General features: G+C 45.4%; 1 protein-coding gene across 1 annotated transcript; it reads right to left on the reverse strand.

Moving 5' to 3' along the window:
• Positions 1-11,039: 11,039 nt before the first annotated feature.
• Positions 11,040-12,359, reverse strand: LOC138671732 (SCAN domain-containing protein 3-like). Its single transcript, XM_069759883.1, has one exon. The coding sequence runs from the start codon at positions 12,357-12,359 to the stop codon at positions 11,040-11,042; it is 1,320 nt and encodes a 439-aa protein (XP_069615984.1).
• Positions 12,360-16,860: the final 4,501 nt, after the last annotated feature.

Raw genomic sequence — 16,860 nt, forward strand, 5'->3', positions numbered from 1 at the left:
GCATCTTTAACCGGATGTCCACGCTGTCCTCCAACTGTTTTTGGCTTTGCCACGCGTTTTGGGCCAGATACGGGCCCGGCAGATGGAACCTGTTGCGATGTTGATGCCTGCTGCGGCCCTTCCTCCTCCGCTTCAGAACTACTGCCGCCTGCACCCTGTTCCCCAATGGCTGCCAATCGGGGTCAACAACTGGGTCATCTATGACCTCCTCTTCTATCTCATGTGCAACTTCGTCTGTGTTACCGTGTTAGCCAGTGGTATAGCGTTTGTGACGGGGCACCATAGTCTCATCAGGGTCTGATTCTGGATCAGTACACTGCGAGGGCAATGTGGTGGTCTGAGTCAAAGGAACAGCATACTAATCTGGCTGTGGCTGTGCATCTGTGCACTCCATGTCCGATTCAACTTGTAATAGGCATGGCCTGTTAATTGTTTCACTTTCTAACCCAGGAACGGTATGTGTAAAGAGCTCCATGGGGTAACCCATTGTGTCACCTGACGCATCCTTCTCTGTTGTTGTTTTTGCTGAACAGGACAATGGAGCGACTTGTCCCTGAGCGTGAACATCCACTAACGACGCGCTGCTTTTACATTTACCAGTTTCAGAAGAGGAGGCAAAAGAGCTAGAGGCTGAGTCAGCAAGGAAAGCCAAAACTTGCTCTTGCTGCTCCGGCTTTAAAAGCGGTTTTCCTACTCCCAGAAAAGAGAGCGTTCGAGGCCTTGTGTAGCCAGACGACGAACCTGGCTCCACAGCTCGAGACTTAGGTGCTATATTGTTTTTCCCACGACCACCTGATGCTCCACCACCACTACCATCATTACCAGCTGGCAATGAACGCCCACGGCCACGACCTCTTCCACCAGACTTCTTCATTGTTTTAAAAACGTAACCAAAGTAACGGTATTTGTTACTGTAAAACAACTTACAAGGTGAACTCAAACTTCTGTAGGATTTAGATATCCCTTTGTAGGTGGGTGAGACTGCAAGGAAAATCAGGCACAATGTTACACACTCGGTTTTCTGTGGCACAAAATGAGACAGATGCAACACACGCAGGACTGGCACTGAAGCACAAATGCCAATATTAATCTCCCACTATTTATTTTTTTTCAGGGAGAATTTAAAAACCAAAATAAAAAAAAACCCAGACACTAGGCTTTCTGTGGCCCACAATTTGAGAGAGATGGCACACACGACTGGCACTGAAGCACAAATGCCAATATTAATCTCCCACTATTTATTTTTTTCAGGGAGAATTTAAAAACCAAAAAAAAAAAAAAACAGACACTAGGCTTTCTGTGGCCCACAATTTGAGAGAGATGGCACACACGACTGGCACAGAAGCACAAATGCCAATATTAATCTCCCACTATTTATTTTTTTTCAGGGAGAATTTAACCCCCCCCCCAAAAAAAAAAAAAAACAGACACAAGGCTTTCTGTGGCCCACAATTTGAGAGAGATGGCACACACGACTTGCACTGAAGCACAAATGCCAATATTAATCTCCCACTATTTATTTTTTTTCAGGGAGAATTTAAAAACAAAAAAAAAAAAACAGACACTAGGCTTTCTGTGGCCCACAATTTGAGAGAGATGGCACACACGACTGGCACAGAAGCACAAATGCTAATATTAATCTCCCACTATTTATTTTTTTTCAGGGAGAATTTAAACCCCCCCCCCAAAAAAAAAACAGACACTAGGCTTTCTGTGGCCCACAATTTGAGAGAGATGGCACACACGACTTGCACTGAAGCACAAATGCCAATATTAATCTCCCACTATTTATTTTTCAGGGAGAATTTAAAAACCAAAATAAAAAAAAAGACACTAGGCTTTCTGTGGCCCACAATTTGAGAGAGATGGCACACACGACTGGCACTGAAGCACAATTGCCAATATTAATCTCCCACTATTTTTTTTTTTCAGGGAGAATTTAAAAACCAAAAAAAAAAAAAAAACAGAGACTAGGCTTTCTGTGGCCCACAATTTGAGAGAGATGGCACACACGACTGGCACTCAAGCACAAATGCCAATATTAATCTCCCACTATTTATTTTTTTTCAGGGAGAATTTAAAAACAAAAATAAAATAAAAAACAGACAGTAGGCTTTCTGTGGCCCACAATTTGAGAGAGATGGCACACACGACTGGCACTCAAGCACAAATGCCAATATTAATCTCCCACTATTTATTTTTTTTCAGGGAGAATTTAAAAACCAAAAAAAAACAGACACTAGGCTTTCTGTGGCCCACAATTTCAGAGAGATGGCACACACGACTGGCACAGAAGCACAAATGCCAATATTAATCTCCCACTATTTTTTTTTTCAGGGAGAATTTAAAAACCAAAATAAAAAAAAAGACACTAGGCTTTCTGTGGCCCACAATTTGAGAGAGATGGCACACACGACTGGCACTGAAGCACAAATGCCAATATTAATCTCCCACTTTTTTTTTTTTTCAGGGAGAATTTAAAAACCAAAATAAAATAAAAAACAGACACTAGGCTTTCTGTGGCCCACAATTTGAGAGAGATGGCACACACGACTGGCACTCAAGCACAAATGCCAATATTAATCTCCCACTATTTATTTTTTTTCAGGGAGAATTTAAAAACCAAAATAAAAAAAAAGACACTAGGCTTTCTGTGGCCCACAATTTCAGAGAGATGACACACACGACTGGCACAGAAGCACAAATGCCAATATTAATCTCCCACTATTTTTTTTTTTTCAGGGAGAATTTAAAAACCAAAATAAAAAAAAAAGACACTAGGCTTTCTGTGGCCCACAATTTGAGAGAGATGCCACACACACAGGATTGTCACTCAAGCACAAATGCCAATCTTAATCTCCCACTTTTTTTTGTTTCTGGGAGAATTGTCAAGAAATCAGGCCCAGTATTACACACTAGGCTTTCTGTGCCCCAAAATTGGAGAGATGGCACACACAGGACTGGCACTCTAGCAGAAATGCCAATCTTAATCTCCCACTACTTTTTTTGTTAGGGAGAATTGCCAAGAAATCAGGGCCAGTATTACACACTAGGCTTTCTGTGCCCCAAAATTGGAGAGAGCTGGCACACACAGGACTGGCACTCTAGCAGAAATGCCAATCTTAATCTCCCACTACTTTTTTTTGTTAGGGAGAATTGCCAAGAAATCAGGGCCAGTATTACACACTAGGCTTTCTGTGCCCCAAAATTGGAGAGAGATGGCACACACAGGACTGGCACTCTAGCAGAAATGCCAATCTTAATCTCCCACTATTTTTTTTTTAGGGAGAATTAAAAAAAAAAAAAAAAAGGATTATAGACACTAGGCTTTCTGTGCCCCACAATTGGAGAGAGATGGCACACACAACTGGCACTCAAGCACAAATGCCAAGATTAATCTCCCACTTTTTATTTTTTTTCAGGGAGAATTAAAAAAAAAAACAGGGACTGTCCTACAATTACTATCTCCCTGCAGTAATCTCAGCAAGGTATGGCAGGCAGCAATAACAAGGAGTGGACTGCTGCACAAATTAAATCAAAAGTGTGGACAAACAAACAAGATAGCTGTGCAGAAAGGAAGGAGCAACAGGATTTGTGCTTTAAAAAAAGCAGTTGGTTTGCACAGCGGCGTACACACAGCAATATAGCTATCAGGGAGCCTTCTAGGGCAGCCCAATGAGCTACAGCGCTGAGGAAAAAAATTTAGCTTCCACTGTCCCTGCAAACAAAAGGTGGTGTTGGACAGTGGAAATCGCTACAGCACAAGCGGTTTGGGGGTTAATGGACCCTGCCTAACGCTATCCCTGCTTCTGACGAAGCGGCAGCAACCTCTCCTTATGCTCAGATCAGCAGCAGTAACATGGCGGTCGGCGGGAACGCCCCTTTATAGCCCCTGTGACGCCGCAGACAGCAAGCCAATCACTGCAATGCCCTTCTCTAAGATGGTGGGGACTGAGACCTATGTCATCACGCTGCCCAGACTCTGCGTCCACCTTCATTGGCTGAAAAATGGCGCTTTTCACGTAATTGAAACACGACTTTGGCGCGAAAGTCGCGTACCGCATGGCCGACCCCACACAGGGATCGGGTCGGGTTTCATGAAACCCGACTGTGCCAAAAGTCGGCGACTTATGAAAATGAACGATCCGTTTCGCTCAACCCTACTGAAGAGCATCCATCTGTCTCTTCACCACCTGCCAAATTGCCCAGGCAGTCAGAGAGACCTGGACAGGAGCCATCTCTACTTCTGTTCTCTGAATCTCTTGGCTTGGAAAGAGGGGGCCAGCCAAGCAGCATTCGAGAAATTGAAGAAGAGGCAGTATGCAGTGATGCGCAACTGCTTTGTCTCTCTGAATCTGAAGAGGCGGGTGGGTCAGCGCACCTCAGTGCGTACTGTGCTGCCGAGACTACCCAGGAGAAGCAGTTGTTGGAAGAGGGTAGTGTAGATGATGAGGTCCTTGACCCATCATGGCATGAGGTACAGAAAGCTGGTGGGAGCAGCTCTGAGGAAGAGTTTCACCGAACGGCCCAAAAAGGAGGGAGAGGGAGGGGGCAGACTGGGTTGCCTGTAGTCTCCACTTCGGCACTCATTTGGAGCATGCCTCTTCCAAAACCTAAAACGGGCGCTCCCAAGACTTGCAGTGCCTGGTCCTTTTTTGACACAGTTGCAGATGACATTTGCTTTGTCAAATGCAAGCTGTGTAATCAGAAAGTAAAAAGAGGGAAAAGTGTCAGCAACCTCAATACCACAAATATGTGGAAACATGTGTGGACCAAGCACGTCGTGGAGTTACAAAGACACACTGAAGACCTAGGCCAACCTACAGCGCCACCTACCACCTCTTCAGCTCGTGTTGTAGCCTCTTCCTCCAGCTCACACACAGCTGGTTAGGCTTCCTCACAGGATCGCCATGGAAGAACCTCTGGCACTGTTGTACAGAGACACAGTGTAATTCCACCCACAGCACCATGTTCCCTGTCATCCTCACACTCCTAGGCCAGTCTACAGCCATTGGTAGCACAGGCATGGGAGAAAAGGCGCTCATACTCGGCAAACCACCCTCGAGTAGAGGCTCTGAATGCTGGCATTGCAAAACTACTGTCCCTTGAAATGCTCTCATTCAGGCTGGTGGAGACTGACACATTCCGTAACTTCATGGCATTGGCAGTCCCACAATACAACTTGCCCAGCCGCTTTTATTTCAACAGGCAAGCCGTCCTTGCCCTGTAAAAGCATGTGGAGGGAAAAATTAAACATGTACTACTAAACACCGTCAGTAGCAAGGTCCACCTGACCACCGATGCATGGATGTCACGCCGTTAATGGCGATAAAAAGGCAGGATGGCATACTGGGACCCGCACCTGTCCCTGCCACTATAATGGGGCCCTGGCTTTCCCTTATCTCAGGGGTACCTATGATGGTTAGGAGGCCTGAGCCGCCAGCGTATCCCTGTCTCCTGTGCACGCCCTATCAGTGGCCTCCCTCCCCCCAGGGGAGGTGGACTGCACCAGTGTATAAATACAACAACTAACAGGGTATACAGACAAGGTAACTTAAAGTCTCAAACTCACCAAATGCTCACACAACCACAGAACAAACACAGAGAAGGGAAGAGAAGGAAAAAACTAGGAAGGAAAACAGGTTTAACATACAACCAAAACAGCAGACACCAATCTCTGTAAATAAACCTCCAAGCTCCAACACTATGCTCCTTCAGACTCTCCAAGCCAGGCAGCTGAACTGATCACTGACAATAGCTGTAGTCAGGGCTGAGTTCATATAGAGGATGAGATTACAAAATCCACTTCAGCTGAGAGACCCAGCTCTCAGCAACTGAGCAATAAGGTTAACTCCTGCACTGCTGGCACAAAGCAGCCAGGTCAGAACACAGGAGAAGAGCTTCTGTTCACTGTGTGTGAACGAGGCCCAGGGCGCTGCGGTTCTCTGGAACCTCTCTGTCGCGGTAGCCCTGTTACAATGGACCAGTAACCATGGGCAGGGACGACACCTTTCCCTCACTGCCCATTGGGTAAATGTTGTGGAGCCGGGTACAGATCTTGAGAGTGGCACTGTACGTGTTCTGCCAACTCCAAGGATTGCAGGAATCCAGTCTGTACACATTGACTCCTCCTCATACTCCAGTTCCTCTGAATCATCGCTGCAGGAGCCATCACAGTCTACCTCCACATGGACCCGAGAACGCTTACCTGTTACGACCGATATGAGCACAGCTGTGGCCAAACGTGAACAGGCCGTATTGAAATGAATTTCTTTGGGGAATTGAAGCCACACAGCGCAGGAGCTCTGGAATGCCATCAAGCAGGAGAGCGACGTGTGGTTTGTGCCAGCGAATCTCCAGCCAGGCATGGTAGTGTGTGACAATGGCCGAATTCTGGTGGCAGCTCTGGGCCTAGGCCACCTCACTCAAATCCCATGTCTGGCACTTGTGCTCAACTTGGTCGTGCAGACTTTTTTGAGGGACTATCCGGATCTTGATGCACTGCTGCACAAGGTCCGCCTAGAGTGCGCTCACTTGCGGCGTTCCAGCATGGCAAGTTCGCGCATCGCAGCTCTGCAGAGCCGATTCCGCCTTCCGGAACATCGAGACGGTTACCCAATCTGAGAGACAGGGCAATTGGGACAGAAGGATTATCCAGAGGGAGACTAGATGGATCTTTTTAATGGAATCTGTCAGCCTTGGTGGGTTGAATGAGCAGTTAAATTTTGGGTGTTTTATTTAAATCTGGTTATTCCGTACAAGAGTGTGTCTTGCCAATGTTATATTGGTCCATACAGACCATGACACCATTTATTGATTTGTCACTCAAGAGAGAGTGACTTCTGTTACCTTTTAGAATACTAGTGGACTAATTTATTGCACTATGCATACGTGGTCTTTTGCTACTTTATGGTTACACCAGGGCAGTGGTCCTTCTGCATGTGCTCTTGTTAGTGATGCATGATATCGGGCGTAATGTATACACCGGCACTATTACTGGCGCAAGGTGTCATGACGCTGTTAGTTTTCTCGGACTTGCGCGATGGGGTACACGGCCTAGATACTGTGCAGGAGACCTCTTAGACTATCAGACTGCCTCGGTCAAGCTGTACATATGCATATACATATGCCTATATCCCCTTCACGACATGCGCCGTACTAGTACAGCGCATGCCGTGTCACCCCCTTTGATGTGGGCTCCGGCGGTGAGCCCACATCAAAGTCGCGACATGTCAGCTGTTTTGTACAGCTGACATGTGCGCAATAGCGGCGGGTGAAATCGCTATTCACCCGCCGCTATTAACCTGTTAAATGCCGCTGTCAAACGCAGACAGCGGCATTTAACCGGCGCTTTCGGCCGGGGCGGCCGGAAATGATGTCATCGCCGACCCCGTCACATGATCGGGGGCCAGCGATGCATCAGGAAGGTAACCATAGAGGTCCTTGGGACCTCTATGGTTACTGATACCGGCCTGCTGTGAGCGCCCCCCTGTGGTCGGCGCTCACAGCACACCTGCATTTCAGCTACATAGCAGCGATCTAATGATCGCTGCTATGTAGCAGAGCCGATCAGGCTATGCCAGCTTCTAGCCTCCCATGGAGGCTATTGAAGCATGGCACAAGTAAAAAAAAATGTTTTTAAAAATATGAAAAAAATATAAAAAATATAAAAGTTTAAATCACCCCACTTTCGCCCCATCCTAAATAAAACAATTAAAAAAAAAAAACCTACACGTATTTGGTATTGCCGCATTCAGAATCGCCCGATCTATCAATAAAAAAAAGCATTAACCTGATCGCTAAACAGTGTAGCGAGAAAAAAATCTGAAACGCCAGAATTACGTTTTTTTGGTCGCCGTGACATTGCATTAAAATGCAATAACGGGCGATCAAAAGAACGTCAGCTCGGCACGCAAAAAATAAGCCCTCACCCGACCCCAGATCACGAAAAATGGAGACGCTTTGGGTATCGGAAAATGGCACTTTTTTTTTTTTTAAGCAAAGTTTTGAATTTTTTTTCACCACTTGGATAAAAAATAACCTAGACATGTTAGAGAATCACAAAGGCAGGTTAGTTTTAGCATTTAATGAACCTAGCAAAAAAGCCAAGCAAAAAACAAGTGTGGGATTGCACTTTTTTTTGCAATTTCACCACACTTGGAATTTTTTTCCCGTTTTCTAGTAAAAGACATGGTAAAACCAATGGTGTCGTTCAAAAGTACAACTCGTCCCGCAAAAAATAAGCCCTCACATGACCATATTGACGGAAAAATAAAAAAGTTATAGCTCTGGGAAGGAGGGAAGTGAAAAATGAAAACGCAAAAACGAAAAAGGGCCGTGACTTGAAGGAGTTAAGCTGTAGGTCCCGTAGACTGATTATTATGGCCTCATCATCAGGGCTATATGTCTCAATCATCCTGCCTAAATTGTTTTGGGCAGGCTCTTTCTGTATTTCAAACTGACCATTTGGTCTTTTTTGGAACCACTCTATTTATGTTCAGTTACCGATAGCGTATGGCATTAGCATTTGTTACCTAAATGCCCTCTTCCTGCTCCATCCATGCTGCATTACGCTGTTATGCGCACCCATGATGCATATATACTGGCGCTATCATTTGCGCTATGAGCTGCTGTGCCGAGACTTCTGGTGGCATGCACAGGACTATGCTCGTGTGGAGTATGGTATGAATGGTATGAAAGAAGTAGTATTGGGGGCATGCGCACTATCTGCGCTTCAGACACACACCACTGATGCGCTCAATATCGGGCGTAATGTATACACCGGCACTATTACTGGCGCAAGGTGTCAGGACGCTGTTAGTTTTCTCGGACTTGCGCGATGGGGTACACGGCCTAGATACTGTGCAGGAGACATCTTAGGCATGCGCACTGGCTGCGACGCACTCCGGAGGTATTGGATTCACTTCCGGGTCCAACACACTTATACCACGGGGACGCTCTCATGGCCACAGCTTTCTTTGGACCGCGTGCAGCGCCCACCTCGCCCGCTGCCTATGCCTATGATCGGCATTCCCCTGATGAGCCCCCCTGGACCTCCTTATGGGGCGAAACGCGTAGGGATGAGACACTCGTCTCTTTGAGATACTCGTCTCTTTGAGATAAGTACATTTAAAGTACACACATGTGCTGCTGGGCTGGCGCCCTGTCACTATATGACATGTACATGATGTTGGCTATCAAGCTCAATGCTAACATCATTTGAGCACCTGCTTATTAGTGTGTGGAGTACATACCAGCCCTGTGAGGGAGGTTATATCCTAATCACACCCCTGGTTATGGTGCCTCTATATGTGAAAAAGATTATTTTGTCTGGCGAGGATGCCATCTGGTTTTTTGATTAGGTGACCATTTGGGCATTTCTCTCTCTGCTTTATTATTTTTTCTGGCGCTGATGCCATTCCAGTATTTATCTGCAAAGTATGTTTATCTGGCGAGGATGCCCTCATTTGTGAACCTATCAGCTCTCATGATCAGGTGACTGATACTCCATGCATACATTCTTCTCTGGCGTGGATGCCACCAAGTACTTCTATGATTTTCTATCTGGCGATGATGCCCCTCATTACATTTGAACCTGTTTATTATTTTTCCATCTAGCGGTGATGCCACTAGGTATTAAGACTGAGGAATTTACCCTCTCATCTCTGCATTTTTTCTAAGTTTGCAGTATGGCAAATCTGGTTCAGACATGAGCTATTACCATATGAGATGTGTTCTAATGAGAATTTTCTATGTGGTATACCTTTTGACATTACGGCAGTGATGCCAATATGTGACCAAGTCTGTATAGCATTTCAACTCTGTCATTTATACAAGTCACACTGTTTTGAAAGGACATTACCATGGTGCGTAATCAAATACCATATGGAGGGGCCTGAGGCCTTAGTCATATCTTTAATACGAAAGTGGATATACTTGGGACATATACGTTGGCTTGTCCTCTGTAATATGTGTATACTATTATAAAAGAAGGCGAGCACTTTTTTCTTGATAACTGTATACTACACCATTATCAATCCTTCTAAGCACCATAACTCATCTTTAGCCCACGCTATATGACAGAGTTAATTGAATTTAAGCTTTCTTGTGCCATCATTGCACCAATAGCCAGTATTTAGCAGCACTGTTAGTGTACACTATCACTATTTTTGTCTTTTCTTTTCTTTTTTTGTGGTGTTATTTTTGGTGGTGGCTTGTTGGTAGGGACTCCTGCTAGGGTCTTCAGGGTCAGTCTACGTTGAGCGGGGGCGCCATATCGTATCCCAGGGTGCCAACATCCGCTGTCAGGAAGGGAATCCTTTAGGGCAGTGATTTTCAACCTTTTTTGAGCCGCGGCACACTTTTTATACTTAAAAAATCCCGGGGCACACCACCAACCAAAATGGCACAAAATGACACTAAAACAGTACATATTATACATATAGTTAATAATATAGATTCTAAATGTATTTATACTCACTCAGTGTGAAACCTGGGCCTGTTTCGATAAACACAAAAGGGATATCCTGGCAGGAATGGTGGAAAGACACACACGAAGCTCTTCCTCAACAGTTCTCAGTCTCTCCCTGTTTTTAGTTTTTATCGCAGTCAAGCTTGAGAAGCCCAGCTCACATAGATATGTGGTCGAAAATGGGAGCAATGTCAAAATAGCTTTGTTGGCCAGAATGGGGAACTCCTTGGCAACAGATAACCAAAAACTGTCCAAAGGAAGATCAGCAAACTTTCGCTTTAAACCGCGATCTTGCTTCAGTTCAATGTGTTCCTCTTGCTCCTTTAAAGTCATGTCCTTTCCAGCAACGGATAATGAGCTGTATGGGTCCCTAACCCAGTCAAGGCATTCTGTGAAGGTTGAAGAGAAATAAAACGATAACTTCTCCTCAAGAGTTTTCAAATGTCTGCCAATCACCTCGCACATTGCAGCAGTATTGTCATCATGCAGTTTCTCGGTGAGCGGGAACATCTGAAGGTTGCCACCCTGCACATGTTGCTGCCAGAGCTGCACCTTTAAACGGAATCCGTTAATTTTTATCAGTGCTTGTAAGCAGGTTTTCATTTCGGCCTTGCATCCGTGTGTTTAGTTCATTCAGATATTGAAATATATCAGCCAGGTATGCCAGCTTTGCACACCACTGATCACTTGCAAGCAGCTTTGAATAATCGGACCTCTCGTTTGTCAGAAATATTTTAAGTTCCTCTCGCAACTCATACACACGGGCCAGCACTTTGCCGCGTGACAGCCACCTGACCTCCGTGTGGAGCAATAAGATTTTATGTTCCGCTCCCATTTCTGTACACAAAGACGCAAATAAGCGACATCTCAAAGGTCGCGTCTTCACAAAGTTCACTATGCGCACAACATCATCCAACACAGGAGCTAGATCTGCTGGTAAGGTCTTTGCAACGAGGGCCTCACGGTGCAAGAAACAGTGGGTAACAAGAACATCTGGGTTTCTTTCTTTAACCCTACTTACAAAGCCTTTGATGCGCCCGACCATGGCTGCAGCTCCATCAGTGCAGACACCTGTGCAGTTTTCCCATGTAAGCCCACTTTTATCAAGATATTCCGATGTGACCTGGAATATTACCTCTGCTGTTGATTTTTCTGGCAGTGCCTTGCAAAATAGGAAGTTTTCTGTAATGGCTTCTCCATCCACAAAACGCACATTGGCCAACAGCTGACAATGTCCACTGATATCCGTCGACTCATCAAGTTGCAAGGCAAATTTCTTACTGATGCGCACTTTTTCCAAAACAACTGTTTCAATGTCCGCAGACATGTCATCAATCCGTCTGGCAATTGTGTTATCAGAGAGAGGCACTTTAGCTATCTCTTTGGCTGCGTCAGGGCCAAGCATCTCATTTACAATAGCTTTACAAGCTGGCAGTATTAATGTTTCTGCCACAGTGTGGGACTTTTTTGATTTAGCTATGAGTTCAGCAACAAGGTAGCCAGCTTTGAGGGCTCTCTCATTTACCTTTGTGCTTTTTCTCAAAAAAGTTGCCCCTTTCTCATTGTTTGTACGTAAGCGTACAAAATACTCCATCGGCTTGTTTTGGACGGAAGGGTGTTTCGTTTGCAGATGGCGTTTAAGCTTGCTTGGCACCATGGCGCTATTGGATAGCTTCTCACCACACACCAAGCACAGTGGTGTTGGTGCTGTCGCATCCCCAGTGAAAGTAAATCCAAATGAAAGATAGCTTTCACTGTATTGCCTTGAGCTCACCGTCTTGTCTTTTTTCTTTTGTCGACCTCTCTTACTAGGGCCTTCATCTGGGCTAGAATTGTGTCCAGGGTCCTGTTCGGCATTTGCCTTTTCCATTCTCAAATACTTCTCCATCACTGCTGAGATAGTGTGCGCAGCCACACACTAAAATAGAAGAGTATTACATTATATCTGGCACACTTAAAGGACCTCTGCCAGGCATATTTCACTCTTGAGGGCTTAAAAAGCAGCTCTTGTGGTGATAAGAAGCTGATTTAAACCCCCCAAGAGTGAACTCCGTGAGAGCTGTATGTGTGGAATAATAACTTATATTACTACGGTCTGCATTTCCTGCTTGAATTGACACTAGTGACGTAGCACTCAGCTTTCTCTATAAGTAGAATAGAGCCGGCTGCAAAGTGCTACGCCACTAGAGTCAATTCAAGCAGGACATGACTGCTGAAGACCGCCAAAATATAATTTATTATTCCACACATACAGCTCTCACGGCGTTCACTCTTGGGAGTTTTAAATCAGCTTCTTATCACCACCAGAGCTGCTTTTTAAGCCCTCAAGAGTGAAATATGCCTGGCAGAGGTCCTTTCAATAAATTATTTATTTTAAAAAAAGTGAAATAAAAAGGATAACCCCCTCATATATACAATCCCATGTAACCTCATACATACAGTCCCATGTATTCCTATATATATATACAGTGGGGCAAAAAAGTATTTAGTCAGTCAGCAATAGTGCAAGTTCCACCACTTAAAAAGATGAGAGGCGTCTGTAATTTACATCATAGGTAGACCTCAACTATGGGAGACAAACTGAGAAAAAAAAAATCCAGAAAATCACATTGTCTGTTTTTTTAACATTTTATTTGCATATTATGGTGGAAAATAAGTATTTGGTCAGAAACAAACAATCAAGATTTCTGGCTCTCACAGACCTGTAACTTCTTCTTTAAGAGTCTCCTCTTTCCTCCACTCATTACCTGTAGTAATGGTACCTGTTTAAACTTGTTATCAGTATAAAAAGACACCTGTGCACACCCTCAAACAGTCTGACTCCAAACTACACTATGGTGAAGACCAAAGAGCTGTCAAAGGACACCAGAAACAAAATTGTAGCCCTGCACCAGGCTGGGAAGACTGAATCTGCAATAGCCAGAACGGTGACGGTGACGGTACTAATTCAGTCCTAAACCACGGGGAGGGGGAGGGAGCAGCGGCCAGGGCAGGGGCAACAGCAAAACTGATATATATATATATATATAGATAGATATATATACATACGCACAGAGGACATATGGGGGCACAGATCTGGACAGTATGGGGGCACAAATCTGGACATTATGTTATGGGGGCACAGATCTGGACAGTATGGGCCGTACTGTCCAGATCGGTGCCCCCATAATGTCCAGATTTGTGCCCTTATATGTCCAGATTTGTGCCCCCATATGTCCTCTGTGCGTATGTATATATATCTATCTATATATATATATATATCAGTTTTGCTGTTGCCACTGCCCTGGCCGCTGCTCCCTCCCCCTCCCCGTGGTTTAGGACTGAATTAGTACCGTCACCGTCCACTGCACTCCAACCACACACGCCACCCGAACTGAGACCGGCGCTACGACACTGACTAAGGCTAAGCAGCAGCGGCGGCGGCAGCCTGTCACACGCACGCTCAGAGTGACAGAGCCAGACTGTGACGTCAGCCGCTGCTGGCGCTTCCCTGATGCGGAAGTGCCAGCGGCGGTCAGACCGCTGAAGGAAGGAAGGGACTCAGGCAAGCAAGTGAACCGGAGGGGACACGATAGTTTGGGGAACGTTCCCCGCGGCACACCCGACCATGCGGCACACTGGTTGAAAAACACTGCTTTAGGGATAGGCACATCTATCTTCCCTAGGCATTTCTGACATATATATTTTTTGTCCGGTATCATACATCGGAGACCAGCGATCCTGCAGGGTTTCTCTACTATTGGTCTATGGTATTTGGTATTTTTGTTCTTGGTTTTAATTATTACATTAAAACATATTTTTTAGGTCTTCGTTAGTTCTTTTTTGTTTTTTCTCTTTAATATTAGACCTCAGCTACATTGTACATTGGTTTTTCGTCTTAGTTACTTATTATGGCAAGCTTTTTGGCGGGACCAGTTAACACCAATAAATGGCTCAATGATGTTAGAGAAGTTTTCTCTGAACATAATCCTACTGTAAACCCTACCGATACACCGTCCCTGAAAACCATCTTTTCAGAGCTTTATGTGGCCTACAGGAATAACATCAAATCCTGGTGGGAGGTACAGTCTTTGGAACACTACATTAGACAAAATATAGTACCGAGAGGCTTGTGGATACAGACTACACCTGCCTTTAGATCTAGATCAGATACACTGATTGAGAAGTGGGAAAGAGAATCGATCCAGTCCTCTGTACGGTTTATGAACATACTGCTGGAGGAGGAAAAAAAATACTCTGGAAAAAACAACTAAAACCCTACAGGATCTAATAGAGGAGGCTTTGAAACATAAGACAGACCCTGATTTTTCCAATAGGGAGACAACCCTAAAAACATCAGTAGAAAAATATCAGATCAATCTGAAGGATCGAAAGCATAGACATTTCGTGAGAGATCTGGCAGATTTTAAAGAAAAAAGAGCATTTGTATTCACTAAAGACACTAACCCCCAGGGGATATTTCATCGTCTGACATTGACATCTCCGATACAGAGTCTAGATCCTTAGGGGCACGACCTAAAAACAACTATAGAGGGGGGGGGTAACCCTAGGAGGGGACATACCAGAAGATGGCAAGACAACGGCTACAGGGGAAGGCGAAATCACACGATATAGGGGTGGGCTGACACACGATATAGATGGGGTACCCACATCACAACCTTCTTCCTCGTCCTCAGTCTCTTTTTTAGAGAACAGGGACCTTCTACCATACTCCCTGAGAACCAGAGTACAAACGGGCCAAAAAAGATAAGCTTCACAAGTGATAGAGTGCATATCAATCTCTCCTCTCATGTTCTGTCTTTAGCTGAACAATCAGTCCTAGCTTCAGGAATGTCGTTCGTGCCAACCACCAGATTTGATTGTTTTTCTTGGGCCAAGGATATTAACCTCTTTCTGAGAAAATTAAAATGGAGAAAATTCTTTATCAATAATGACACCAACAGATGTGTACAGTTAGGCATCTCCCCAGACTCCCTATCGGATTTGAACCTCCTAGCAGATCTATATGAGGAAGGTGCAAGAGGTGTAGGAGAGGGCCCCTTCTCTGCCTTAAAGAATAAGAGCACCCGGATGCCACCACTAGGGGACTATAGGAATATTGACATTTTCTCAAAGTTGGTTATGGAGGTGTGGCACCCCTAGGGGTATTTGCCACAAAAATAGTTACTGACACTAAATACAAGTACTAAGATAGCAAAACTGCACTACCACCTCCGGCCAGAAGGGGGAGCTCCAGAGACTCCCCTTGATCCATTCTGGTCTGAGAGAAGAACTGGCAGTTGGGCTAAGGAGCTGAAAGTGAGAGGTCATACAGCTGAATTTCTAACAGCCCTGTGACTGTTTCCAGGCCTAAATCACCGGCCTGAGGAGACGAGGGATAGAGAAAAAGGACATTGTGAGAACCGGGTAGCATTAATCACTACCCAGAACAGGCGCAAAGATGGATACCGGATCCGTGGCTGTATTCATTATATATAATACAGCAACCGGAAAAACGTGAGGTGATATCAGCTTCACTAGGGCCGGACACAGCAACAGACACAGAGTTCAGCGGTACTCCTGGAGGGGGTAAGCCGATAAAAGGATTCGGGTTGCCCGTCGAACCAGGACCCGGAGGGGACAGATTGGGCCGGCAGCCAGTTCACATACAGCAGCAGGGCCACACAGAAACTGCGTACAATAAGAGGCGAAGACCCCGGCAGGGTCAAAGTAACTCAGAGTTCCCATACAGACTCCGGTGACAGGACTGGATTGTAAATCCCTTTATGTTGAAGTAAACTGGTTAAACGTTTCAGTGCCTCAGTCTTTCATTTGGACAATAGCCATCTATCCAGGATCAGGATCATCACCGCTGGGAGAACCTGCTGCTGATCAAGTAAGTGCCTGTTCCCTCATGATACCCCTTACACTGTGCATTGCCTGAGGTCACAGCACCGGGTCAAGCCACCCGTGACATCCCCCTCAAGAGACAGACCCCATTGGTCCGGTGCTGGGTACCCCGGTCTCCTGGGCATCACAATTGGCGTCACGAACAGGATTCAGCCAGCCCGTATACCGGGTATTGTGTGCCGTGATTGGAGCCCAAAACTGTGAAAACTTGGATGAAAAATCTTGAAAATTGACTTTATTAAAGAAAATTTCATTTCCCATTAAAAACTATTGAAAGTGACTTTTCCCCATTGGTTATAATGGAGTAAAGATGGCCGCCATCACCTCATAACCGTTAGGCACGAGACTGTTAATTGAGCTACGCCATTACCTGAGCCCCAGTCTGACTGAAAAACTTCAGAATCCACCATTACAGAGCGCGCGGCGGGCGGGAGCAGCAGGGGGCGTGTCATTGTGGGCGGCACCAAGCTGAGCGCTCTGACGTCAGAGCAAGGGGAAAA

Source organism: Ranitomeya imitator, chromosome 3 (assembly GCF_032444005.1).
Source record: "Ranitomeya imitator isolate aRanImi1 chromosome 3, aRanImi1.pri, whole genome shotgun sequence".
Classification (NCBI taxonomy): domain Eukaryota; kingdom Metazoa; phylum Chordata; class Amphibia; order Anura; family Dendrobatidae; genus Ranitomeya; species Ranitomeya imitator.